The following is a 25,480-nucleotide window of genomic DNA, read 5'->3' as shown; positions in this document are numbered from 1 at the left end:
ATTCCACTGGCTGGCGCTAGTTGGCAAAATGGGCAAGACGCGACGCAGAGGAACGAGCTCGGCCGAGGAGAAGGCGCCGGCGGCCGAGCCGGTCGCCGCCGAGAAGGCGACGCCGCAGGTGGAGGCCGCTGCTGAGTCTGCGAGCAAGAAGCAGAAGAAGAAAAAGGCCAAGAAGGCCAAGAAGGAGCAGGAGTCCGAGGATGCCGATGTCGAGGTTGAGGCTGAGGCTGAACAGGAGGAGGAGGAGACCGCAGAGCCGAATGTGGACGACGAGCAGGACGAGGAGACAGAGCAGGCCATCGCCGACGCCGCCAACCACAGCCTGGCCGAGGGCACCGTGGACCAGCGTTACTTCTCCAACGAGGAGTTCGCGTCCCTGCCGCTGTCTGAGCCCACGCGCAAGGCGCTGGCCGACATGGGCTTCACCAAGATGACGAAGATCCAGTCCAAGTCGATTCGTCCGCTGCTGGCCGGCCAGGATCTGCTGGGAGCCGCCAAGACCGGTTCCGGTAAGACGCTGTCGTTCCTCATCCCGGCTGTGGAGCTGCTGCACAAGGTGCGCTTTACGGCGCGCAAGGGCACGGGATGCATTGTCATCTCGCCCACGCGCGAGCTAGCACTGCAGATTTACGGTGTTGTCCGTGACATCTGCAAGTACCACTCGCAAACGCACGGTATCGTCATGGGCGGAGCAAACCGCCGCGCTGAGGCGGAGCGCCTGGTGAAGGGTGTGAACATTCTGATTTCCACGCCTGGTCGTCTGCTGGATCATTTGCAGAACACCAAGGCGTTCATCTACCACAACCTGCAGATTCTCGTGATTGATGAGGCCGACCGAATCCTCTCCATCGGTTTCGAGGAGGAAATGCGCCAGATTATCAAGTGCATTCCGAAGGAGCGCCAGACAATGCTGTTCAGTGCTACTCAGACGAAGAAGGTGGAGGATCTTGCTCGCCTTTCCATTAAGGAGAAGCCCGTGTACGTTGGCGTGGAAGAGGAGGACACCAAGGCGACGGTCGCTACGCTTGAGCAAGGCTACGTTGTGACGCCAAGTGACAAACGCTTCTTGCTTCTGTTCACGTTCCTCAAGAAGAATCTGAAGAAGAAGGTGATGGTTTTCTTTTCCTCGTGCAGTGCTGTTAAGTTTTACGGAGAACTGCTCAACTACATCGACATTCCGGTGCTGGACATTCACGGCAAGCAGAAACAGAACAAGCGTACTACTACGTTCTTCCAGTTCTGTAACGCGAAAACTGGCATCTTGCTTTGTACCGATGTGGCTGCGCGTGGTCTCGATATTCCGGCGGTGGACTGGATTATTCAGTTTGACCCGCCTGATGATCCGCGCGAATACATCCACCGTGTGGGTCGTACCGCGCGTGGCGCTAAGGGCAAGGGTAAAGCGCTGCTTATGCTTCTGCCCGATGAGCTTGGATTCCTGAAGTACTTAAAGGCATCGAAGGTGGCACTCAATGAATACGAGTTCCCTGTATCGAAGATTGCCAACGTCGAATCCCAGCTCATGAAACTTGTGGAGAAGACGTACTACCTTCACAAGTCTGCCAAGGATGCTTACCGTGGATACCTCTTGGCATACGCGTCGCATTCGTTGAAAGGTATTTTCGACGTGGGTCGTCTCGACCTGCAGGGAGTGGCCAAGTCTTTTGGTCTACAAGTTCCGCCCAAGGTGACGCTTCCGGTGAAGACAAACGGCAAGACTGGAAAGCGCAAGGGTACATCGTTCGACAACGACGGCAGCTCGCGCGGTGGCAAGTTCCAGCGCTCGGGCCACGCATTTAGTGCCGACAACCCGTACGGTAAGCGTGCATCTGGTGACAAGCGCCAGTTTGCTCACTGAGCTACTATGTAAACAACGGCTTCTGCCATTTCACGTTCCTTTTTGCAATATAGAGCGAGCTACTTACATCAACAACGTGCTGGATGTGTTTCTTGGTTTTGTTTCTTGATTATTCGTTATGTGCCAAAATAACAGTCAAGGTAACAGATGCTACAATACTATGGTAGGCAAAAAAACTGCGTTTCAATGTTATCTCGTTGTAGCTAACAAGTGAATTTTCTTGTGCTTGAGTCCGAAAGCTACATGGATATGAACAGCGCAAGAAGAAATAATGCGGAGAAGCTGAAAGTCATCCTCTCCAGTTAGCGGCGGCGCTGGCGGTTGAAGCCTCCACCGAAGCCATTGCCAGCGCCCATCGCGCCAGCACCCCCAAAACCTGCAGCACCTTGGCCTCCGGCTGCACCCGCGAATCCGTTGCCTCCAACCGGGCCAAAGTTCCCCATTGCACCTTGCCCGCCGATCCCGCCGAATGCATTCCCGCCTTGCATACCGACGCCACCCATGCCGTTTCCGTTGATGCCGCCACCGTTCATCCCAGGACCAGCACCGCCGAACACCCCGCCACCGAGACCGCTCATCGAGTTGCCAGCGCCGAAGCCATTCATCGGACCGCCAGCCCCGAAGCCGCCCATCGGACTGCCACCGAAAGTACCACCAGCTGCACCAGTCGTGCCAAGTCCAGCACCAAGAGTGTTGTTGGTGTTACCAGCGGCGCCTGCTGGGGGCAAGAATGCACCAGGTTGTTGAGCTGCAGGTGCGGTTGCACCCGCAAAGCTAGTCGGTGCTGGTGTGGCCCTCGCCCTTCGAGGCACCGTCGCAGCTGGGGTTGCTGCGGGGCGTCCGCGTGTAGTTGTCGGAGCAGGAGTGGCGGGTGATCCAGGCGCACCGGGAGTTCCGGGGGCCGCAGGTGCTCCAGGTGCTCCGGGTGCTCCAGGTGCTCCGGGTGCTCCAGGGGCTCCAGGAGCTCCAGGAGCTCCAGGGGCAACCACTGCAGTGTTGGTGCTAGCCACCACCGTGGACGGAACGCTGACCGGAACAGGGATATACTGCGGCACTTCAACGGGAACAGGAATGGCGATCTTCTTGACTTTTTTCATGTGGTGGTTTTTCACGTGGTGGTGTTGGTGGTGGAAGTCTTCGTCATCTTCGGTTGCGGGTGTGTCAGCGTTCTGTCGTAGGCCGCGAAGTACAGGCACATTCGAGATTTCTCCATCCGTGACGGCCAGAAAGCTCAGCACTAGGAATACAGCAACGGAGGCGGTGCTCTTCATTGTCGAATACCGGTGACTTGGAGAAAGAGTATGTCGATGAGGAGAAGGGCTGCTTTGTCGCTCACAAATTGGAGAATGACTGCACGACACCACAGTATAAAATCAACCAAATTGCTGGGAATGAAAGAGGTGAGTTGACCGTGCATCCGCTTCATCGCCGGAGATGGAGAATGCAGAGCCCGTGACCACATCGCACCCAGTTGCGTCACGAGGGAAAAATAGAGGTCAGAGGTGATCATTCAATTGCATTTTGATGTGGTGTTCTCATGCACAAAAGCCATTTTGCTTCCTGCCTCAGAGCAGCAACTCTCAGGGCGTCAATGAAGAATCCTGGCATTGTGGTCGCGGCAGCATTGTTCTTATCTGAAGGGGCTTCAGGTGTGTGTGCAAGATTCCATTTACGTCGTGTTGAAGATGCCAACGTCATGCTTTCCGATGATGTTGTCACTGCGGTGACAGAGTTCTCCACTTCCAGCGATGCTTCATCTGCTAACTCCGAAATCACCCCTGCAGCTAAAGAACACCAACTCAGCCCTAGTGGCCCATCGTCTTCTAGTGGTGACATCATTCCACTATTTTCCGTTCCTGCAATGTCAAGTGTCGATGAAGCTCAAGACGTGTCGAGCGTTTTACCGTTCGTCGAAGTCGAAATATCTTCTGATTCGGAAGGCTTTAGTAAAAACCTTATGGCGACTGTGATCAACCCTGGTGGCTCCGGTTTTCACGAAGTTCGCGAGCTTGATCAGGTCGCGCATCCTTGGTTCCGTACCAAACCCATCAGGGGCAACATTTATGGATACATGCAGCAGCCCCGATTCCCCAACCACTTAAATCCCCGAGCCCGTTGGTCGAGTGGGCCCCTCTCGATGTACTTCACACCCAGCGACTTCGCTAGGCTTGCTCGTTAACGGTTTAGTTGGGCTGTTCAGAGTGGCGTGACATGTTTTTTTTTTAATATAGTCACATTAAAACGGAAGACCAACGCTTGAGCACTGAAAACCATTAGGCGGCGACCGCTAACCGCTTAGACAACTCAAAAGAATAAAAGGAATCGGATCTCCACCAACTGTGCTAAGCTAGTGTTCTCGTTGCTTCATCCCTCAAGTCTGGCGGAGCATCTCAGAACAACCTGGCTGGATCTTGTCGCTTACGACTTGGAGCGCATTTCGTGCGGCGCCACGAACACTTTCAGGAACCCACTGTCCTTCTTGGCAATGCGAGAGTACGCCTCGGGCACCTCCTCAAGCGCCAAGCGGTGCGAAATCAGCACTGACGGGTCGAGCTCGCCACTTTCGATGGCGTCGAACACCTGCGGATAGTACTTCTGCGCCGGGGTTCGTCCAGCATGCACCGTCACGCTCTTCATTGCGACGTGGCCGATTGGGAACGACTGCACCGAGCACATGTAGTCTGACGCGATTGAAATGTGGCCGCACTTGCGCACTATCATCAGCAACTCCTTGAACGTATCCGTTGGCTCGGGCTGAGTCTCCATGCCAATTGTCTTTTCGAGTTTGGCCATCCACCCGCTTGAGGTAGAGCATCCGCTTGCATCGATCACAACGTCGGCGCCGGCAGGTGGCAGCATTCGCTGCAATTTCTCCACCACCTGAGCGCTGGACAGTTCGCGACGATCCACCACCTCCAAGTTCATGTGATCGTGGGCAAACTTGAGTCTCTCCGGACAGTGCTCTACTCCAAGCACAGTCTTGGCACCACGCAGCTTGCACCAGTGAGCTGCCTGAAGTCCGATAGGGCCAAGACCCCAAATGACAACATGATCACCCTCCTTTACCTTAGCCATGTCCACAGCGTGCAGCGCGGTCGCAGTCGTCTCCACTCCCAGCAGCGCCTTGTCATCGCTCACACCCGACGGGAGCTTGAAACAGTTCATGTCGCCGAACGGCACGCGCACATACTCAGCCTGGACACCGGGAACGTTTCCCAGCATGCGGGTGCTCCCAAGCACGGCTGCAGGAGCCCATCCACCGTAGGTCTGCTTAAACTCCTGGGACGAATTCGTGCAGTTGCAGGCTGCGTACTCGTGTCGGCGGCAGTGCTTGCATTTTCCGCAAGCAAGCACAAAGCTCACAGCCACACGGTCGCCCTCCTTGACCTTGTGCACTTCAGCGCCCACGGCCTCCACGACGCCAACGGCTTCGCTGCCCAGAATTTGGTTCTTCCCCAACCCAGCAGCATCACCGCACACATCTGTCGCGAAGTCGGGGCTCACGGAGCATGCCATGACCTTCACCACCACATCGGACGCCTCCATGATCTTCGGCTTGGGGACGTGCTCCAGTTTGACGGACTTGCCCGTCCATACCACAGCACGCATGCAGCCGGCCGGGTCCTTGGAGCACGTGTCTTGCCCGTGAGTGTGAGCACTCATCATCTTGCTGGCAGCTTCCATGTTGTCAGTCGGATTCTTCACGCTCTGGTGTCTTGCTCGTGTCTCCTAGACGGCAGAATCAGGTTTGGCCAGCCTCAACGAGCTCTCACTCCCCCGCCCCACCAAGAACCGAGGGCGACATGGCGCTCGCTCTCGTCGCAGAGCAGCCAACTTGAAGGGGGCATCATACTGGCACCAAGACTGGATCAGGCGAGAGATTCCATTGAAAGACTCGCGGGGTACGAGGTGGCCAACCGTTGGATTGAAGAGACGTCAACGTCGTTTCGCAATAGAGTATAGGAGGTAATATGGACTCTCGCAGGTTTGGTTTCTAACGGCTTCAACTTAGCCCTGTCATGTGGTGGCCGCATGCGAGGGTGCGAGGTTCTCGAGAAGGAAACGACGGCGCTCGATCCTCGTCGCGGAGACTCCTTCCATTCTTCTATTGCTCGCTTACCCAACTGTCGGAACCTCATCGCGCTCAAGACAACAAACGATGAAGGTCTCCGCGATCGCCCTCCTGATCTCTGCAGCTGCGCTGGCAGGAGCAAGCGCCGCTGACACGACTTCGCAGACGCTCAACGACGTTACCCAGCGCAACCTTCGCGTTGAGACATCGCCCGACGCGATCGAAACAGACCTGCGTGACGACGATCTCGGCGAGAGCGAGGACTTTTGGGGCTCCTGGGACAGCCACTATGCTCAAGCACAGCGCGATCCGCGCAGCAATGCCCCCAGCTCTGCAAGCGGCAGCGGCGCGCACGAACCCACGGTGGGGGACCTCCCTGCGGCGGCGAAGGAGATGCTGGACAAGGTGGAGAGTGTGGCGACCGCTGCGATGCCCTTCAGCGTCGAGACGGCCGAGTCGTACCTTCTCCTTGCGATCCTCTCGGTCGCCGCGCTGTTCGTGATCGTGATCGCTGCCGTGCTCATCGGCGTGCGGCGGCAGCAGATGAGCGAGCCGAGGTTCGGCCCCGTGGAGCTGGCGTCCGACCTGCCGGAGCCCATGACCACGTCAGCCGGGAGCGAAGCCGGCGAGGAAGGCTCCGACGCAGGATCACCTAGCCACGGCGACGACGGCGGCGAGGCGGACACGGGCGCGACGATCCTCTTCGGAGACGAGGAGGAGGAGAAGGAGGAGGAGGCAGACAACGAGCGCGTAGACCACGTAGCAGCATAGCACTCATCAGGCCCAAACACAAATGCTTTCCATTCGTCTGTGACGCGTGCGTTCCATCCATCACCTCCAAATCGAGCCTGCAGGTCGCTCAAGTCTATAGCGCACGCCAAAGAACCGCCGGGCAAGCTTTATGGGTGGGTGTGTCGATGATCTGCGCACACCGACGTCGCTCTTACCCAACAAACCAAGCAGCACAGCGTCGAAGATGGGCACAGATGTTGCTCCAGGGCCGCTGAGTTGCGGGATGTTGCGCTTTGAAGATCTAAGTTGCGAGAGCGTCACCCGCGCCCAGTATACTATACTGAGCCCGAGACTGACTGGTGCTTGGAGGGCTCAGAGCGCTCGCTGTTGGCCCCCGAGCGTGACTTTCAAGTTTGCACCGTAGGAAGCAGACCGACCACTCCCCCCCCTCCGACCGAAGATCATGGCTCTCCGTCGCGTCCTGACCACCAGCAAGGCCTTCAAGGCGGCCCCGAGCCTGCTGCGCCGCTCCATGGCCACCGTGGCCGACGAGATGACCGTGCGCGACGCCCTCAACACGGCCATGGACGAGGAGCTCGAGCGCGACGAGGAGGTGTTCCTCATGGGCGAGGAGGTCGCCCAGTACAACGGCGCCTACAAGGTGTCCAAGGGCCTGTGGGAGAAGTACGGCGACAAGCGCATCATCGACACGCCCATCACGGAGCAGGGCTTCACGGGCCTGGCCGTCGGCGCCGCCTACCACGGCACGAAGCCCATCGTCGAGTTCATGACGTTCAACTTCGCCATGCAGGCCATCGACCAGATCATCAACTCGGCCGCCAAGCAGTTCTACATGTCCAACGGCGACATCGCCGTGCCCATCGTCTTCCGCGGCTCCAACGGCCCCGCCGCCGGTGTCGGTACGTATCTTCTCCGGATGGTCCGGAGCCATGGATCCATACACTAACAAACCTGCCTGCTGCTTGTTTTGATCCTATTCAGCCGCCCAGCACTCCCAGTGCTACGCCGCCTGGTACGGCAGCGTGCCCGGCCTCAAGGTCGTGGCCCCGTACGACTCGGAGGACGCCCGTGGTCTGCTGAAGGCCGCCATCCGCGACCCCAACCCGGTTGTGGTGCTCGAGAACGAGCTGGTGTACGGCGTCTCGTTCCCCGTGTCCAAGGAGGCCCAGGACAAGGACTTCACGATCGAGATCGGCAAGGCCAAGATCATGAAGCCCGGCAAGGACGTCACCCTGGTGGCCTTCTCCCGCATGGTGGGCGAGGCCCTCGAGGCTGCCGCCGCCCTCGCCAAGGAGGGCATTGACGCTGAGGTGATCAACCTCCGCTCGATCCGCCCCTTCGACCGTCAGGCCATCATTGACTCCGTGAAGAAGACCAACCGCATCGTGTCCATCGAGGAGGGCTGGGGCCAGTCCGGCATCGGTGCCGAGATTGCCGGCATCATCATGGAGACCGAGGCCTTCGACTACCTGGACGCTCCCCTTGAGCGCGTGACGGGCACGGACGTCCCCATGCCGTACGCCGAGAACTTGGAGAAGGTGTGCCTGCCGCAGGTCGAGGACGTTATTGCCGCCGCCAAGCGCACGCTGGCGCGCAACCTGTAAGCAAAGCAGCCCCGATATTCGAGGAGCAGCAAACCATGGACAACGTCGTCGTCCCCATCTCGATCTGATCTGAAGAACCTCGCGCTATGAAGGAAAGCAGGGCGAGGGCTGAGCACTTGCTCACTCAAAACTACGCAGCGCATGCAACATTGTGCGGAAGAGCAGAAGAGTGGAGTGGTTGACAGTAGGAAGGGTGCTAACTAATCGAACCCGATAGACCACAACGTACGTTTAGTACTTTATGCCATTTTCCACTTGGCAGGCTTTGGCTGCCAGCCGTCTACACGTCCCAACGCTGCGTTAGTTTAATCGAAGGCTTGCTTTGGCAAGCAGGAGTGCTGCGCAGTGCAGGCCCTGCAGTTACCCATCGTACCTGCACTTGGCGAGTGCCGTATGCATGTGATCGTGAGAGCGTCACGCACAAACATCTGCAGTGTACCAAGCACCAGAGACTGGTTTGACTCCGCTCGAGGCTCGAAGCGAGCATCTTGCGAGTGGAAATAATACACACGCAAAAACACAAATGACATTCGGCCTCCCCCCACACTGGGCTTACTCTTTATGCAAAATATTGTCAGCTTAAAAGCCAAACTCCCCGAAGAAGTCAACATCCTTCTTGGGCTTCTCCTTTTTCACAACAGGAGCTGGGGGAGCTACAGCTGGAACAGGGGCAGGAGTAGCGGTAGTCGACGAACCATCGCTGCTGGTGGCCGACACTACGGACGACGAAGAAAGCCCCAGCAGATCGTGACTGCTTCCGTTGTTTGAACTGGAGGACGACGACACGAACAGGTCGGCCGTCTGGGCAGGCTTAGGCTGCTGCTGCTGCGGCGGCGGCGCGTAGAAACTGCTGCTGTTGGAGCGACTGCTGTTGCTGCTGCTGCCGAGCTGCGAGTCCAGCCAGGAGTCATTGTCGTGGTCACGGCTCGACGAGCTCGTGCTGCTGCTGCTGCTGCCGACTCCTGCGTACTTTCCAGTCGTCGACAGCTCGGCGTTTGTGCGAGGGAATGCACTGGGCATGCCGTTCGAGTTGCCATACGCGCTTCCGTTGCCGTTTACTGCGGTCTGCGCAGTCTGCAACAGGGCCGAGGCGCCATTAGACAGTGCCGACCAACCCGTGGTGGCAGAGGATTTGACATTGTCTGAGAGTGCCGCACTCTGCACGTAAGACCAGCCAGATGACACCTTCGACCCCAGGTCTTGGTCTTTGACAATACTGGCAGCCGTGGTGGCAGCCGACGTAACTGTGCTGGTGAAGTAGCTGAAGGCACCCGAGAGGTCTCCGAGGCCTCCAGCCTGGGCCTGCGGCGCGCGCGTCTCGCCGCTGCTTCCAATGCCTTGCATTCCGTTGGCGCCAAACTTTGCAGCCATGCGGGCACGCGCCTCCTCGCGCAGCTTCATCTGGCGGGCCACGTAGTCCTGCTCGGACTCGCCCTTGAGGGCCTCGACGCCACGCGTGTCGCCGCCAGCCGAGCCACCGCCAGAGTACGAGGCCGACGAGAAGGAGGACGACGCCGGCTTGCGCATACTCGGGTCCCACTGGGGCAGCGACGGCGGAGAGCGTCCCTCGACGATGGCCGTCAGCCGCTGGCGATAAGCCTCGGCCTGGGGCGTGTTGTACTTCTCGCTGATGGAGAGGTCGGTGGGCACGCCGGCGGCGGAGAAGGCGGCGCGGAACGAGTCGTTGCCGCCCTTCTGCATCTGCAGCACCTGCTTGTCCGTCCACGAGTCCATGGTGACCGAGCGCACGAACGAGATGTGCACGCCCAGTCCGCGGTGGCGGCCGGAGCACTCGAGGCACATGAAGGTGCCGTACGACACGGTCGCCCACTGAGGGTATGGCGCGTCGCAGTCCACGCAGCGCTGAAGGCAGTAAGGCAGTGTAAATGGTTAGTCTCCACAGCTACAATACAGCGCACAGCCAGCCAGCCAGTGGGCGGCAGACGTACGTTGTTGCCCGGCAGGCGCCGCAGCTCCTGCTGGGTCTCCATGGGCATTTGGTGCGCCATCCTGCTGCGAGTCTAGTCTATGTGGGGGCTGCGAGCACAGAGCAAGGAGGTGAGAGACGCTCGCCTTCGAGCGCAAGGCCGCAGCCGAGCGACGTACGTGAGAAAGAGGCCGGAAGTCGCGGAATCAAAGAGAGCGCGATCAGCAGCAGCAAACCGGTCAGCCGTTACGCGGTAACTGAACTTTGTCGCTAATCCAGTGGCTAAAAATAACAATATGACTGACCAATCAAGCGCTGCCAGGAATCCCTGACAAGAGAAAAGCCAGGGCCAAGATACTTTTTTTTATTGACGCCTGAACGAGACGATGCGCGTGCGCTGCGGCCGCTTGAGCGCCTGGAAGAGCAGCAGGTTGAGCCCCAGGAAGCTGCCGACCACCAGCGCCAAGTACGTGGCGAAGTCGCTGTAGCCGCGGCCGCAGATCATGTACCACGAGTTCTCGTACAGCAGCTGCGTTACCGGGTAGTTGCACAGGTTGAACTCTTCGTCGAAGTCGTGCACGCACAGATACTTCTTGCGGCGGTGCTCCATTCCTATGAGCGAGTAGAATGACTCGCTCTCGAGACAGTTACCCAGAGGCTGGTGGTTGCCCAGCGACACGATCTCCGTCGGGTTGATGAACAGCGCCAGCAGCACCAGGACCAGGTAGAGCAAGAACGCCATTTGGTTCACGGCGTGATCGACGCACGGGTACAGCCAGTCGCTGTCGTAGAGATCCACAGGCTCCAGCGCTTTCTGGACGTCCGGAGAGTCTGCAAGTAGACACACAAAAACTGTTAGTGAAAACTTAAATGTGATGACCAGTAGGTCAAGCGATACGCTTACGCACCTCGTTCTCGGTCAGCCATCCAGAAAAGCAGCAGACTCAGACCAATCCACATGATGAAGCACACCTACACAGCCACGGAAGCAACACAGTCAGATTGCAAACTATGTGGAAGCATGTTGAAATATGTGTCACCTGTGCTTGGATCCCCATTAGATGAACCGTCGCGTAGTAGCCCAAGATGAGAAAGCCCGCGGCGAAAATGGTGCTCAGCAATGGCATCAGCAGCACATAGCTCCACTCCGTTTTCCAGTGCTCCTCCTCGTAATAGTCGCTCGTGAGCCAGGTGCTGGTAACATCACCACAAAGTTAGCGGATCGACCACTTTTACCCATGCATTCCAATGTCTTCTGGAGGGAGTCTGCACAAGCACCTTACCTTCGCAGAATGTGATGCACGCAGAGGAATGCGAATGCGAAGAAGAAGTAGTAGAAGAGGACGTGGCAGGGCACGCCCATCAGCCGGTCGGCGAGCAGCGGGTCGCTGTCATGCCACGTCCACCAGAGGAACTTGGTGCCCAGCAGCTCAAACGGGAAGACCAGCATCACCACTAGCGACCCCATTGCGAAAGGCTGGAAGAATGGGTCGACCCGCAGCCTGGAGGTTGCTACGAATGCTCTGGGCAAGGCAAAACCCCACAGCGATTACCAACAAAGCTCAACACGACGTCCTAGATCCGCCAGCACTTACATGTAATATAGCTGCGCCTGCAGCAGCACGTTGTACAGTGGCAGCCGATCGGATACCAGCATCACCAGCGCCTGCGCGTGCCAGCGGCTGTGGCAGTAGAAGAGCAGCTCCACCACGAGCACCTGGAGCACTGCGGCGGCCAGCATCGTGGCGTTGCGCTTGCCGGACGAGTGTACGTGCAGCATGAGCAGGAAGACGCTCAGGTACGTGGTCCCCTCCACCGCCGCCAGCGACACGTTCTCGTTGAACAGCCCCAGGAAGGCGATCGGCATCACGCGCGATGTCGCCACCATTTTCGTCCGAGCAAAAGGGAAAATCACAACAGGGCAAAGCGATACCCGGTTTTGGCTCGAAAAATTGTACCGGCTATTCAGACAACACTACCTTACCGGTTTGGTACTTGCTACTACGTTGTACTTCGAAGTACAAGCTGTTGATACTTGAAAGGGTTCGTAGTCACCGCGCATGCCAGCTAACGCTATCTTTACTCAACGGTGACATCCTTTGACTGAAGCATTTGTTCTATCAATTAAGCGCTGCAACATGGCAAACCTTGCTACATGGCCTTCCCGTCGTGAGGAAGTTCCGAGCCCGCGCTGGACCCGGTTGCCATGAAGACGCGATAGATCACAAACAGGAACACTCCTAGCAATACCAATAGGAACACCGTGCCGGACGCGGACGCATCTCCAACCCCGTTCATTGGTCTCTTAGAGCCGTCAGGACTGTCGCCGCGGTTCCACACAAGGTTTTCAACCTTTTCCTTCCACGTCTCCGCGTCCTGGCCCCCCGCGTCTCCAGTCTCCTGCTGAATGTGTTCCTCGTGGTCGAAATCCTTCGGGATGTAGCATGTCCGGCCTTCATAGTTGGAGTCACATGAGCACGCGCCGTTTACGCAGTCGCCATGGTTGCTGCAGTGTTCGCGGTACACGCACACGACTGCACGATCGGATGCCGGGAAGTCCTCCAGATCTGAGTACCCACTAGAGAGCGACTTCAGGTATCGGTCAAAAGCAATGTCATGCTCGGATAGTTCGCTGCTCAAGTATTTGGACAACTCTTGCTCGAAGGACGGGAAAATCAGATTGAAACTACCTCGTCGTGCGTATTCGGTTGACGCTGCAAACAGTTTCTGCGCAACATTAGGCGCAAACCAACCGGGGCAAGCCCAACACGAAGTATCCCATGCACGATTCTTGTCACGGCATTTGTCCGAGCAAAAACTTCCGTCAGCTGGGCGAAAAAACTTTTCGAATGGAAGGCGAGCCTGAGGGTGCACGCCAACGAGGTTCAATAGGTCGTGCAACATACGTTTCTTGATGGCCTCATCAGTAGCAAGCACGGACTGCGAGCCCTCCATCGACGGGTTAGAAACTACGCGAACAAGCCACGGCTTGCCCATGTCGTCGAATTCGAAATCAAACTTCCACATGTCGAAGAAACTGTCATTGAGATCTGACGGCGAGCCTTTTTCTCCTTCACGTGCAGCTGAACGCTTCACTTTGGCCTGTTCGCTTCGGAAGTTATCGCGGCTGCTGAGTACAATCTTAGCGATTGAAGCGTCCACTTCATCTTGCAAGTGCTTCGTGTCGATACCCTGCTTCCGCAAGTACTTCTTAAGAACATGCCACGCGTTGGTTCCAACCCGTGTAGCTGATGGGAGCTCGTAAAAATCCGCCTGCAGATCCGGGAAGTCCCATGGAGCGATGTACTGATCAAAGTTGTAGGCGGCTGGGTCGCTGTCAACTTTCAGCTTGTTCGGGTACTCGGCCTTGGCGATCTTGATCTGCGGATGGTCGTACTCATAGACGCGTAGGGGGTCTGTCGACGTCACTGCAACGTAGAATCCAACACGGAATTTGTGGTTGTCCAACAGTAGCGGTTCCACATAGTGGTCGACCACGACTGTCTTCCCACTGAACTCGCTCGACTGCAGCTTGGTCTGCAGCTCCTTGTCCGTGACGAACACTTCGGCGCGTTTGCTCGTGTCGTCATCGCCGTTAGCCACCTTTTGGCGCAGCAGGAAGCGCCGGTACACGTTCCCGTCCAGTCCGCGCTTGGGCGAGAACTGGAACCTCTTCTTCACGTCCGCGTAGGCGGCGGTGAGCTTGTCCTGGTCGCGCGGCAGCTCGAAGTGCTCGGGCACGAAGTCGAAGAAGAACTTGGCGTGCTTCTTCTGCGCCGCCACGTGCTGGTTCAGCGCGTCGGGGGACGTGAGCTGCTCGGCGCCCGGCAGGTGGTTCACCTTGGCTTGGAACTGGTGCGGCAGCTCCAGCTGCGCGAAGGGCGGGGCTGCTGCGCTCCACACGAGGTCGAACTCGGCGCTGTCAGTGGCCACTCGTCCCCACGAGGCGTCGGCTTCGAACTGCGAGATGCCCAGCGCCTCCAGCTGCTGCAGCACCGGCTTGAGGCTCTGCTGCTGCGCCGTCGCGTCAGGCAGGAAGAACCGCGCATGCGTCCGGGCGGCTGCGGAGTCGCAGACGTGGGCGCACGCGGCCAGCGCCAGCGCCAGCAGCGGCGAGTGTCGTCGAGGGCGCGCCATGAGCACGTGGCAGGAGGAAAATCTTCAACTGTTCGCGTGGTAAAATACTGTCCGACTGAACCACGGCAGTTTACCGTAATTTCAATTCTAGCCGCACCAATCCACGGAGAAGTCTGCGCGGAAGTTCACTGCCAATGCAGTGGGTGCTGACGCACGACGGGAAGGGTTAAAGTGCCAGCGCAATGGGATTATCTGGAGTTATGTCTAAGCCGAGCGCTATCCGAGCCATCGCTGCCCTGTGTGGCCAGACCTGACCTGACCTGTCTGCCAGAGTGCCGGCCTGCCTACCGTCTGTCCGAGGCGGCCGCTGTCTAGCAGAGCTTGGGGATCTCGATGGCGGCGTCGCGGAAGGCCTTGAAGGGGGCAAGACCCGGGAACTGCAGCTGCTTGAGCGCGGCCTGGAAGCTCGCGTTGGGCGAGACCGCAGCGACGGCGACGGTGGCCTCCTGCGGGGCGGCGGCGGCGGTGTGGAAGCCCTGGCGCTGCTTGTGCTTGGGGCTGCGGTCGCAGATCACATACACTTTCCTCCGCCGGCGGACGATCTTGCAGCCGTCGCACATGCGCTTCACGGACGAGCGGACCTTCATGGCTGTCGAGTGGCTCCTGCTGCTTGTCCTCCGTGTCCACGAGTGACTTACAGCCGCACTTTCGGCCATCGTACCCCCCAACGTAACCTGGGGTACGATCAGCTGCACTTGGTGTGCGCCACACCGCCGTTGCATGTCAATGATACCGTCAACGTCGTCGTGACCCGCTCGCACTTTGATACAAGCGACCGCGATGGCGAAGGACGCGGCGGAGAACAAGCCCAAGACGGCGACCAAGACGTCTGCCAAGTGGAAGACGGAGCCCAAGCGCCGACCGAAGCCCAAGGCCAAGAAGAATGCAGCTGCTCCAGCCGCCGCCGCTGCTGCTGAAGAGCGCGAAGAGCGGCCGTTCATGGTGCGCGTGCTGACGGTGGGCGTGGCGTCGTACCTGGCGCACAAGGTCTGGACCAAGCGGAAGATGCTCACGGCGGGCTGGTACGCGGAGGAACAGACAGAGGCGGAGCAGGGCATGGTCACGGCCTTCGAGTACCTCAGCTCCATGGGGCTTATCTTCGTCATGGGCATTGTGGTGGGCGTGATCTTCAGCAAAGTGGCCAAGTGGGTCAAAGGGACGGCACCGCCCGCGGAGCAGTAGATGCTGTGGCGGTGGACGGTTGATGCATCGCTTTGCAGACCTCTTGGTACTCCAAAAGGGGGCCAAGACGACTGGTGAGATTCAACAGCAAGAAGGAGGGTATGTTTGCTACAGCGCAGAGTTGGCGTCACGCTCGAATAGAAAGGTGGTTGCAGGTAGTTCCACGATGTGCGGGCTTGTTGATTGTCGGAAGCTACGAGTGCGAAGCAAGACTCTTGACCTCGACTTGGACGCGCCCGAAAAAAATCTGCTTGCACGACTTCGCTACTACATGCCAGTGGTAGCTCCGTTTAGTATGGATAGTAGCCATCTTGACGGTCGGAATACAGACGATGGCAGGGGTTTTCTGTCCAGGTAGCACTTGGCAAGGATGATCATCGACAATTTCGCGTAAATAGTGGCCCCTCCATAGTGAACTCAAGTAAGATTCAAATCGCCCAATTACAAGCCTGCGCGCACTTTTTCAAACGTCCGAACACTCCAGCAGCAGCTGTAGCGGTAATAATGGCCTCCTCTGGGCGCCGACGCGTCGGGCGCACGCTGCGCCGCCCCCGCCGCCGCAGCGCCGTCAACGGTGGCGCCAGCACTCGCTCGACAGCGGGAGCGGGGCCGCTGCAGGCCATCGGGGAGAACACCGTCGTGGAGCTCACGGCGGACGACGCGCTGGACGCCAACAACGGCTTGGGCCTCGCGCCGCCGACGCTCACGAGTCCGTCGCCGCAGAAGCAGAGCAAGAAGGCCAAGAAGAAGAAGAAGCGGCCGCGCGAGTCCGCGCTCTTCCGCTCCGAGAAGCGGCGCAAGCAGCAGCTGGACACGCTGCTGGACGAGCTCGAGACGCAAGGTGCGACGCGGCTCTGCTGCCATTAGACTGTGGAGTTGCTAGAGCCTTACTCTCTTTCTCTATGTATTTCCAGTGCAGGAGCAGTGCGACGAGCTGGTGGCGGACGCCGAGCGCCGCGCACAGGAGCTCGAGATGGAGCTGAAGGTGCAGCTGCTGTTCTTGCCGGAGGCTGTGCGTCAGATGCCCTGGAAGACCTTCGTGGAGGACTTCGGCGGGGACTTGCAGAACGTCATCCACAGTCTGTCACAGTCGCAGCCGTCGCCACCACGCACGAGGTCTTCCGTGGCTCACGGACACGACATCGTGGCTGCTACTCCATGCAGCGTCGCTGATGTGGAAGAAAGTGAAGACGATGCAGACGAGGACGAAGACTATCAAGAGTCGGGGAATCGGCGCTTGTCGGCGTTTACGACGCCCATGACCCGACGAGGTGGAGGAGCAGCAGCACCCAGTACTGTCTTGCGCACAGCACGCAAAGGCGAAACAACCTATTCGGTTCGAGGCTCACCGATCATGCCCGACACAGTGGCGAAGGCTCCTGCTGGGTCGTTGGTAGCCACGTTTGACGGTCTCGAACCCACTACGTGCTTGCGTCTTGATAGTGAACGGGTCCTCGATCTATCTCGGCCGGAAGAGCTATCGGCAGAATCGCGCGGAGAAGCCACGTCAAAACTGAAGGCATTACAGGCTAAGGTGGCACAACTATTACGCCAGATTAACCCCTGTGCGCGCTAAAGCGGCACAAGGGCTGCCAGATACACCCACACGGACAGCACGCAGTTGGGGTATCCACATACGTAAACGGCAAGTGCAAACTCAACGCCCGGTCGCTCGTTGTAGTGGATGTTCTGGCCATTAGCGAAGACACGAATGCGTTAGCTCTACGTCACACAAAATATAGTACAATAGCAGCTGCAAGACTCGAGCCTACCGTGTTCTCGACGATCTCAAGCACTCGCGGGATGTCGGTGAAAGATACGTGAAGTGGCAAGCCGCAGACCTCCTTTGAACGCTGTAGCTCGCGCAAGACACTGCTGCCGGGGTGCACTCTCCGTAATGGCAGGGCAAGTTTCATCTTCAATTTTTGCTTGAGCCTGTTGGTTGATCGTGGACTCATCTGAGCAGCATTAGCTGGCGGTGCAGCTGGCGATGCCTGCGTGCTGTGCTGGCCATTAGCTTCACGTTCAAGAACAATTAAGTGCTCTCGAAGCTGTAGACCTGCAGCTTCGTTGAAGCTGGTAGCGAAATGAGTGCTACGCCAACGGCGTACGGCAAGTTTAAGAGCCTCTCGTAGTTCTCGTTCCACCTGCTCTACAAATTCCGGTGGTGTTTCGCCGTAAATTAACTCACGGCGCTGTACGCTTGGTGGCAAGGTGATATTCCTAGCAGTAAAGAATGGTTTCCAGCACTTGGTGTTGCTCTCGATATCCCAATTGAGGTCAGAAGAGTTGCCTACAAGAACCCCAGATGAAAAAGTCAACGGCTGAACATTCGCGAAAACGTTCTTACTTGACACAACAAGGAAGACGTCGCGAAGCGGGCATCGAGGGTCTGAAACAGCGTATCCCACCCCACTGCTGGCATTCCATAGTACGCCACATCGGAGCACGAAGACGATATTGCCTTCCGGCACAGAATGGCCGAGAACAAGATAACTCCTGGAGCGGTTGTGATCCACATTTTTACGGTGACGACGATCGTACCACATAAAATAGTTCGCCAGCAGCACCGCATGCTCCTCATGATCTCCCGCGCCCATGTTCAAAAACTCCTGCGCAGTGCTCCAGACATCCTTATCGCCGTCAAAGGCTAGCCAATCGTCTAAGAACGGTATTAAGCTCACATAGCGCACGAGAGTTGCTAAAGACGCCGACTGAAGCTCGGAGGGTGGTGGCTGCGCTCGCAGGAAACGAGGCAGGAAGGTGGCTCCATGGCTCAAGTTGTGAACAAACACGTTATAATTCCGACGACGTGCCGCATTAGCTGGGACAGAATTTCTTACACTAGTTGTCCAGCGCTGGGCATGGGCTAGAAATTGCTTGTCTTGAGCATTTCCAATACCTGAGGTCCGCGCTTCTTTTTCATCGTCATCGGGTGTCTGGTTATCCACGGGAAGTACTGGATCCAGAAGCAGTGTTAATTTCAAGAATGTTGCTTCACGAGCAGCTTGTTTAACACCAAGTCCTTCGGCATCGTCATCTTCGTCGCCCTCGATATCGCTAGCTTCAGGACTCCGTGGGCTCTTCAGACTCATTGATGAACGATTCTCGGTAGGACCGCTGCGGGATGTTGCTCGTTTACGACGCTGTCTTGGAGAACCACCCTCACCGTCCGATGAAGCAGCTGAAGGCGGTCCTGTCGAGGATTTTATTATGCTCGACATAGCCCCGTTAGTGGATCCGATTTGGAGGTTCGCATATCCTAAGTGTTCAACAGGCATCTCGCAGCGCATGGAAGCTTCCAGACGACCCGCATGGTACAGCGTCGCGAACGGCACCTCAAGGCTACCGAGGAAACAGTTTTCGCGATGTAGTGCTCGTGTTTGTACACCAAGACGTTCTTCTCCTTCTTGCCGATCCTCGTCAGCTCCTGACGTCGAGGCAGGGCGAGTCACTTGATCAAAAATGCTGAACCGAATAATGTCCTGTGTACTTTCGATGCCTTGCGGACTCCAGTCATCCTGTGGAGGGCGAAATGGTAGAGCTACCGTTTCCATCCACATTGGGTGGGCGCCGCCACCGTGATCTCCCTTGCCTACAGTTCCCATGATAGCGGAGCACGAAGTTTGGCGAGTCTTGCCCTGAAAACTAACCTGTACGAATACGTGGCTCTCATATTCAAGTCCCCCACGTGGTGTTTCGGCCTCGTCGCTCTGGTTACCTTGAGGCATGGTCATCACGCGTGGACTCTTCCTTGTTCGTTGCAACGTATCACGACGTCGCATTCCTGTTGCTGCGATTTCTTCAGCTTCAGCTGCGTTCCGAGGTGGTTTAATTCGTACCGGCACGTTCGTCGCCTTTTGAACCTGTACATACAGTGTACACGCAGTAGGCCAATGTGCCGCTGTCTGTGCCGAGGGCACAGCTGCCGGTACTCGAGCACGAGGACGCAATCGCCGTCGTGGAGCAAAGAGTGCTCCAATCGCTGGGAACTCGAACGTTCCTGGGAATAATGGCAAAGGGTTTTCCTGCACAATAGCTGCCAGAGGTTTCGAGTGGCCAGCTCTTACTTCCTGGTTGCTGCTGTCGGTATTGTAGTTGCTCACAATCTGCGTCTGTCTCACTCGCTCGCGGAAGTCTTGAAGCTTCAAAAGCTGTCGGACTCGATGGCGTTCAACAATGGACGCATCAGCGCGTTCGGCCTCCTCGGAGAGCAGACGGCGGTCGAATGCATGTAATTCTGGACGCAAAAGCCGGAGTAGTCGCTCATCAGCCAGCAGTTCGTGCTCTAACAGCGGCAAAGGTTCATCAAACACTGCGTGCTGAGGTATCCACCGTGGTGGCTCCACTTTGTCGCTGTCATGTCTAGTAATCGCATCGCAGAAACTTGTTCCGTGTCGAGACACGAACTCACGATCTCGAAGTCGCAACAGTCGATTGCGCTTCGTGAGTCCGCGACCACTACCTGCCAAGGGCCCAGATATCTCACTTGTACGAAATACTTCACGTCGACCCAAGCCCACTGCCTTCGCTTCCTGTTGTTGCTGCATGTAATAGATCTGCAAACGCCTAACTGCTACATTTTCAGGATCGTTCGGGTCAAGCAAAAGCTCCTTGGGTTCAACAAGGCGAAGAAAGTCACGTTCACTACTAAAGCCGGAGTCGCAAAGATACTGGGATAGATGAGTGGAATCGCGCTTCATAGATTTTCCAATGAGTTGGACTGCGGAAGACACTTGCCGGTCGCCAGCAGTCTCGGGACGCTTTGAAGGAAGATACACAGTATCTCCAGTACTATGGTGCGAGCCGGAAGGTGCGGTCTCGGATACCCAGGATGCTCGTAGGTGCAATCGACCCTGGGTCCTCCGACTAGAGTGAACAAACAACGGTGAGTTGTGGAAGGATCGATGCCACTGCGACCGCGCGATGGATGTCGTGCTACTGAACTGGTACCATTCGTCACTGGGTGTGAGACTAGCTGCCGGGACCAGGTGATGCGTGTCATTTTCTCCCCAACTATCCAAGAGCAATAATCGTGATCTGGAGGATGCGTTCTTAGCCACACTTTCTCCAGGTATAACCACTGGGACAGCATTTGTGGAGATAAGCTCGTCTCGAAGAAGCCTCCGACGCTCGTAAACTTCAGCACAAACCGAAGACGGAAAGAATGGTAGGGTGAAACACAGTTTTTCAGAGAATCGGACGTCACCTCGAGTCCACGGACGAACTTTCGTCGTACATGCGATTTTCCCGTTCACGCGAAGCACCACATAAAATCTAGGGGTCCAAAATGACACTTCGTTCACATGATTATCACCACTTATGCTCTCCAGTTGTAGGACAGTTTGCAATACCTGAGCCGACGTCGAGACAAACGTAGCCAGCCACTCCGAGGTTTTTCGAAATGTGTGGGAGCTATCGATATCCTGCCCAGTAGAATCATCTTCCTGATTACCTGTGCCGACTTGGAGGAGTTCCAGTGCTGCCTCAACACGAGATAGATCAATCGGTTTCGTGCGCTGTCGCTGCTTCACTCGGAGAGAAGTAACAGATCCAGCGCGAGAACCTGCATCGCGCAATTCATTACTTTTGCCAATAATTTGCTGGTGAAGCAGGCTTAGTGCCTCCAAATTTGATAGCAGTTGATTGACTTCTTGAATCCCCTGGCGAATTGATAGATCAGTTCTTGCGCGCTTGCTCTTCGATATATCTGCGAGTTTATCTGTACTAATAGAAAAGAACTCGTCGAGGCGTTGTAGTGAGAGTTGCCATGGTTGTAGTTGTTGCATTCGAACGTAGGCCGTGTACAAAGCTCGCAATTGAGCAGCCAATCGATCTGCCAACGCAAATGTTGGGTGATCGTCGAGTACAACACGATCAACAAAAATCTCCAGCATTGCAAAATTTATCGTCCTTTTTCCTTGGCACGAATCAATATTTGAGCTGTCTTTAAGTTGTGTAGAGATGCTGTTACCCGCGCTCTCATCGCCAGTTAAAACATTATCCGTAATTGCGTCTGAGCTTGGTGGCTCAAATAAAAGCAGGTCCTCCATGAGTCCACCTCGGCGACTTGCACCCGTAAAAGAAACATTTGGATCGGTAGAGCTTGGCTTTTTCGCGGCGAATAATTCTCTCTGAAGGCGTTCCTCCAGACGATCAAGCGTGCTGTGCTCCAGTCGTTCAAACTGTTTTCTCTCTTCCTCGACAAACAGCCCCGCTTCTTCTTGCTGCATCAGTTGCTCTGTCCACCTTTTAGCTGCTGGCAGTGACAACGGACGCCGGTGGAACCAACCTGAATATGGAGCTGCAGGTGTCACGATAATACCTTCGGTGGACTTCACAATCGCCGTTGTCTCCCTCTTCTTCAACAAACTTGTGGTTGTATCTGCGTCATCACAGTCATCGTCGCCATCTTCATCACCGCGCTTCTTCTTCTCCTGAATGTCCTCCTTCTCAGGAATCGCTTTCTGCCCCGAAATCGCTCGAAGAAAGCGATTGTTGGTATAGTTATCGCGCTCGTGCACATCATGACGAAGTTTTCGCTCTTTCTCAATTTGGTTGCGCTTTTCAGCCTCATTGCGCGTTCGGGACTTTGGAGACTTTGCCTTGTTTTGTTTATCTCCAATCTGCTCATCGTTCGAGTTGTTTTCAGGCGAAGCAGGGCTTCGTCGACTACGAATTCGGAGTTCCTTCCGCTTGCTCTTCCCCTTCGCCGTCGTTTTCGGCTGGTCTGCAGCTGCATCCGACTGCCCGTCGGTGTCTTCTCCCTTCGCCATACCGTCTCCTGCTCGCCAACGACTGATCTTGAAAGGTCGGGTCTATCCAAAAAGTGGCGAGATGGCTGCTGCGTCGCGCCAGGTGCAAGTCGGCTCCAAACTGCCCGACTTGGTGTGTGAATCTCAAGTCGGTGTCGTGCGCGCACAAGACTACCTGTCAGGTTGCTGGGGCATCATCTGCTCGTTCCCGCAAGCGAAGCACCCCGTGTGGCTGTCGGAACTCGGAGCGCTGCAGAAGCTGCACGACCAGTTCGAGGCGCGCAACGCTCGCGTCCTGGCACTCCACGTCTCCTCGCTGAGGGAGCAGACCCCGTTCCTGGCCGACGTCAATGAGACCCAAGAGGTCAAGCTGGGCTTCCCGGTGATGGCCGATGAAGACGGCGAGTTGTCTCGACGACTGGGACTCGTGGCAGCCGGAGCTCCGAAGCACGCCGCCGACGCAGGACGCCTGCCGTTCAGCTGCACTCTCGTCCTGGACCTCGACTTGACGGTGCGTATGCTGACGTACTACCCCATGGGAGTCGGCCGCAACTTCTACGAGGTGCTGCGAGCCCTGGACGCTCTGCAGCTCAGCACCTTCGAGCAGGTGGTCACTCCCGTGAACTGGAAGGTGAGCGACGACGTCTTCGTCCAGCCCGACGTCACTGCCGACGCCGCCAAGAAGCTTTTCCCTCAAGGAACGCACGAAATCAAACCATACGTGAGACTCACAGCTTCTCCATCCATGGGCAACGATAGCTGAGCAGGCACACAGCAACACAACACGAAAACATACAAAGAGCAAACACATATACGTAGCACATTGACCCCATAGATAATAACGTTACGTGGGCTGTGACTGCTACTTGCTCCGTGATCTTCTATCAAATCGCTTCCAGCCAGCTTCAGAGTCGGCTCGGTCTACCGTTCAGGCTGCCGAGGAGGCTGTTGTTGCTGGTGCAGCTGCTGTGGCCGTTGCTGCTGCTGTTGCTGCATCAGCTGCAAGTGGTGGTGCAGCGCTTGCTGCTGCATTTGCTGCTGGTGGAGCTGCTGGGCTTGGTGCTGGTGATGGTACTCGTGCTGTTGTTGCTGCTGCATCTGCTGGTGGTGAGTCTGAAGCTGCTGATACTGCTGAAGTTGCTGGTACTGTTGAACCTGTTGATGCTGGGCTTGCTGCTGTTGCTGCTGCTGCTGCTGCTGCTGCTGCTGCTGCTGCTGCTGATGTTGGACTTGCTGCTGCTGCATCGCACTGTTGTACCGCGCCATATTGGCAGCCATGTCTAGCGCTTGCTGACGCGCTTTCTGTGCCTCCTGCAGTGCCCGTGCAGCGGCGGCGGCAGCTGCTGCAGCTCTAGCTGCTTCTTCCTCTGCACGCTGAGCTCGCAGGAGCAGTTCAGCCTCTTCGTAGCGCATCTGCGGCGCATAGTTCCACATCTGCTGCTGCTGCTGCTGCTGTTGCTGTTGCTGCTGTTGCTGTTGCTGTTGCTGAAGCTGTTGAGCATGTGGATCCACCTTCACAGCATTTGCCGAAACTGCCGACGACGTGGAAGAACCAGAGCCGCTTCGTGACAACGCCACAACCATCTGCGCGGACGTGTTGGTGTAGTTTGCCATACTCGCTGCATTCGACATTTTGTCGCTTGGACTGCTGCGCGCCATCGCGGATGACATTGTAGACGAAACAGGAATACCACTCACCATCGTTGCAATAGAACCTCGAGAAGTTGCCCCCGTGCTATCAGCACTGCTTGCGCTTGGATCGTAGTAGCGAGCCGCCTGTATTTGGCGCTGCATTTGCTGCTGTTGGTGCATTAGGGGGGATTGTTGGCCGGGGGTGGAAGTTCTGCGCTCAGGTGATGGAACATTCAGGAGACTTGACATCAACCCCATCCTGTTATGCGGAGCAGGCGCGGAAGACCTTCGTGGCAGCAAGTGTGCGGTCGGGCTCGGCGCAGAAACAGGAGATCGTGCCAGCTCGGCAGAAGAAGAAGGCATCGCACGAGCATGCTCGAGGTGAAGCTGCGGCTGTTGTCGCTGCTGCTGCTCTCGTTGTTGGAGCTCCCGTTGTTGTTGCTCTCGCTGTTGCTGTTCCCGTTGCTGTTGTTCGCGTTGTTGCTGCTCCCGTTGCTGCTGTTCTCGCTGCTGTTGCTCCCGCTGTTGCTGTTCTTGCTGTTGGCGTTGCTGTTCAGACATACGTGGTGATTCCTGTTGCCGAATTATCATCGATCCATTTCCTCTGGGGGTATCATCTCTCGGTGACTCCGACTCGTTCAGAATCGATGAGAACGACATCCGACTGCGAACAGCTTGCACGGGAGGAGGTGCTGGTGGAGCGAGCGCTTCGCGGCCCTTAAGAGCGCTGTCTTGCTGGGATGCACTGGTTGTGGATTCATGTGCTTTCGCGTCTGTGGGAGAAGCACTCGTAGCAGGAGGAGGCTGCCATGCACTTTGCACATCTGCCTGTCTGTTTGTTTCTATTGGCATCGAACGAGGAGGGACTCCTGGAGGTTGGCGAGGACTACTGGTTGCGGCAGTCTGTGAAATTGCTCCAACAGTTCCAGCAGGTGCGTTATTCATCATTGCCATATTCATCATCGAACGCTGCGAGCCTTCGTGGCGCCCCATTTGATTCGGGACACTTCCAGCGTTACCTCTTGCTGGACCCATTCCATCCGCAGCAACACTTGTACTCGTGTCAACTGGCCTTTCGTACTGCTGAGCGCTTGTTGGTGATAAACCGATCTGTGTAGCAGAAGCCACTGCTTGAGGATGTTGTTGAGTCTGCATCTGAGCCATTTGATACATATTGTTCGGATGGCCCATCTCGGCGTAGGCCCCCCTTGCTTGCTGCTGTATCGGATGCTGCATCATTTGGTTGTGCGACGACGCCTGAGGGTGCGTTGAGATCCCAAGTTGCTGAAGAGCTTGCAGTGACAAGTGCTGCGGGGGCACTTGGTGCTGTTGTTGTTGTTGTTGCTGCTGCTGCTGCTGCTGACGAGAAAATTGATAAAGCCGTTGCGCATTCGCAGCATTCATCTGACCCTCGTGGTACGCAGTGTTATTGCTTCCAGCACCACCAGCTTCGGACACCATTCCCTGGGACTTTTGTTGCTGTTGGAACTGCATGATTTGCAATTGATGTTGCATATTCAGCAGCTTCAAATATCGCTCTGAGTTGGACGCTGGATTCAT

At 56.7% G+C, this 25,480-nt stretch overlaps 13 protein-coding genes across 14 annotated transcripts; 6 read left to right on the top strand and 7 right to left on the bottom strand.

Moving 5' to 3' along the window:
* Positions 1-28: 28 nt before the first annotated feature.
* Positions 29-2,164, top strand: IUM83_08479 (ATP-dependent RNA helicase; the record flags this gene model as incomplete). Its single annotated transcript, XM_067932856.1, has 3 exons — positions 29-1,817; positions 1,994-2,021; positions 2,098-2,164. The coding sequence occupies 3 exons, from the start codon at positions 29-31 to the stop codon at positions 2,162-2,164; spliced, it is 1,884 nt and encodes a 627-aa protein (XP_067783355.1).
* IUM83_08478 (uncharacterized protein) lies at positions 2,161-2,490 on the bottom strand (the record flags this gene model as incomplete). The annotated part of the gene is made up of 1 exon (XM_067932855.1): positions 2,161-2,490. The coding sequence occupies one exon, from the start codon at positions 2,488-2,490 to the stop codon at positions 2,161-2,163; it is 330 nt and encodes a 109-aa protein (XP_067783313.1).
* Positions 2,491-4,276: 1,786 nt separating this feature from the next.
* Positions 4,277-5,542, bottom strand: IUM83_08477 (glutathione-dependent formaldehyde dehydrogenase; the record flags this gene model as incomplete). The annotated part of the gene is made up of 1 exon (XM_067932854.1): positions 4,277-5,542. One exon carries the CDS (start codon positions 5,540-5,542, stop codon positions 4,277-4,279), a length of 1,266 nt encoding a protein of 421 aa, XP_067783385.1.
* A 475-nt stretch (positions 5,543-6,017) lies between these two features.
* IUM83_08476 (putative secreted RxLR effector protein) lies at positions 6,018-6,701 on the top strand (the record flags this gene model as incomplete). The annotated part of the gene is made up of 1 exon (XM_067932853.1): positions 6,018-6,701. One exon carries the CDS (start codon positions 6,018-6,020, stop codon positions 6,699-6,701), a length of 684 nt encoding a protein of 227 aa, XP_067783357.1.
* A 424-nt stretch (positions 6,702-7,125) lies between these two features.
* IUM83_08475 (Pyruvate dehydrogenase E1 component subunit beta) lies at positions 7,126-8,287 on the top strand (the record flags this gene model as incomplete). Of its 2 annotated transcripts, XM_067932851.1 has the most annotated exons (3): positions 7,126-7,582; positions 7,665-7,936; positions 8,033-8,287. In XM_067932851.1, the coding sequence occupies 3 exons, from the start codon at positions 7,126-7,128 to the stop codon at positions 8,285-8,287; spliced, it is 984 nt and encodes a 327-aa protein (XP_067783439.1). The 2 variants fall into 2 exon arrangements, with proteins under 2 accessions (XP_067783439.1, XP_067783438.1); XM_067932852.1 differs by having other exon boundaries at positions 7,665-8,287.
* A 579-nt stretch (positions 8,288-8,866) lies between these two features.
* IUM83_08474 (pde1 suppressor 1 family protein) lies at positions 8,867-10,278 on the bottom strand (the record flags this gene model as incomplete). The annotated part of the gene is made up of 3 exons (XM_067932850.1): positions 8,867-9,175; positions 9,248-10,150; positions 10,237-10,278. 3 exons carry the CDS (start codon positions 10,276-10,278, stop codon positions 8,867-8,869), a joined length of 1,254 nt encoding a protein of 417 aa, XP_067783440.1.
* Positions 10,279-10,308: 30 nt separating this feature from the next.
* IUM83_08473 (uncharacterized protein) lies at positions 10,309-12,102 on the bottom strand (the record flags this gene model as incomplete). The annotated part of the gene is made up of 7 exons (XM_067932849.1): positions 10,309-10,324; positions 10,394-10,484; positions 10,587-11,045; positions 11,123-11,186; positions 11,255-11,408; positions 11,498-11,737; positions 11,810-12,102. 7 exons carry the CDS (start codon positions 12,100-12,102, stop codon positions 10,309-10,311), a joined length of 1,317 nt encoding a protein of 438 aa, XP_067783356.1.
* A 263-nt stretch (positions 12,103-12,365) lies between these two features.
* Positions 12,366-14,351, bottom strand: IUM83_08472 (RxLR-like protein; the record flags this gene model as incomplete). The annotated part of the gene is made up of 2 exons (XM_067932848.1): positions 12,366-12,928; positions 13,121-14,351. The coding sequence occupies 2 exons, from the start codon at positions 14,349-14,351 to the stop codon at positions 12,366-12,368; spliced, it is 1,794 nt and encodes a 597-aa protein (XP_067783437.1).
* A 311-nt stretch (positions 14,352-14,662) lies between these two features.
* Positions 14,663-14,938, bottom strand: IUM83_08471 (ribosomal protein L36; the record flags this gene model as incomplete). Its single annotated transcript, XM_067932847.1, has 1 exon — positions 14,663-14,938. One exon carries the CDS (start codon positions 14,936-14,938, stop codon positions 14,663-14,665), a length of 276 nt encoding a protein of 91 aa, XP_067783314.1.
* Positions 14,939-15,131: 193 nt separating this feature from the next.
* Positions 15,132-15,533, top strand: IUM83_08470 (ribosomal protein L36; the record flags this gene model as incomplete). Its single annotated transcript, XM_067932846.1, has 1 exon — positions 15,132-15,533. One exon carries the CDS (start codon positions 15,132-15,134, stop codon positions 15,531-15,533), a length of 402 nt encoding a protein of 133 aa, XP_067783315.1.
* Positions 15,534-16,037: 504 nt separating this feature from the next.
* IUM83_08469 (Cell division protein borealin) lies at positions 16,038-17,109 on the top strand (the record flags this gene model as incomplete). The annotated part of the gene is made up of 2 exons (XM_067932845.1): positions 16,038-16,374; positions 16,448-17,109. 2 exons carry the CDS (start codon positions 16,038-16,040, stop codon positions 17,107-17,109), a joined length of 999 nt encoding a protein of 332 aa, XP_067783478.1.
* Positions 17,106-22,309, bottom strand: IUM83_08468 (Coiled-coil and C2 domain-containing protein 2A; the record flags this gene model as incomplete). Its single annotated transcript, XM_067932844.1, has 3 exons — positions 17,106-17,222; positions 17,306-17,550; positions 21,826-22,309. 3 exons carry the CDS (start codon positions 22,307-22,309, stop codon positions 17,106-17,108), a joined length of 846 nt encoding a protein of 281 aa, XP_067783347.1.
* A 61-nt stretch (positions 22,310-22,370) lies between these two features.
* Positions 22,371-23,572, top strand: IUM83_08467 (Peroxidase; the record flags this gene model as incomplete). Its single annotated transcript, XM_067932843.1, has 2 exons — positions 22,371-23,009; positions 23,288-23,572. The coding sequence occupies 2 exons, from the start codon at positions 22,371-22,373 to the stop codon at positions 23,570-23,572; spliced, it is 924 nt and encodes a 307-aa protein (XP_067783349.1).
* Positions 23,573-25,480: the final 1,908 nt, after the last annotated feature.

Source organism: Phytophthora cinnamomi, assembly GCF_018691715.1.
Source record: "Phytophthora cinnamomi strain GKB4 chromosome Unknown Contig99, whole genome shotgun sequence".
Taxonomy (NCBI): Eukaryota; Oomycota; class Peronosporomycetes; order Peronosporales; family Peronosporaceae; genus Phytophthora; species Phytophthora cinnamomi.
This window is presented reverse-complemented; position numbering and strand designations above follow the sequence as displayed.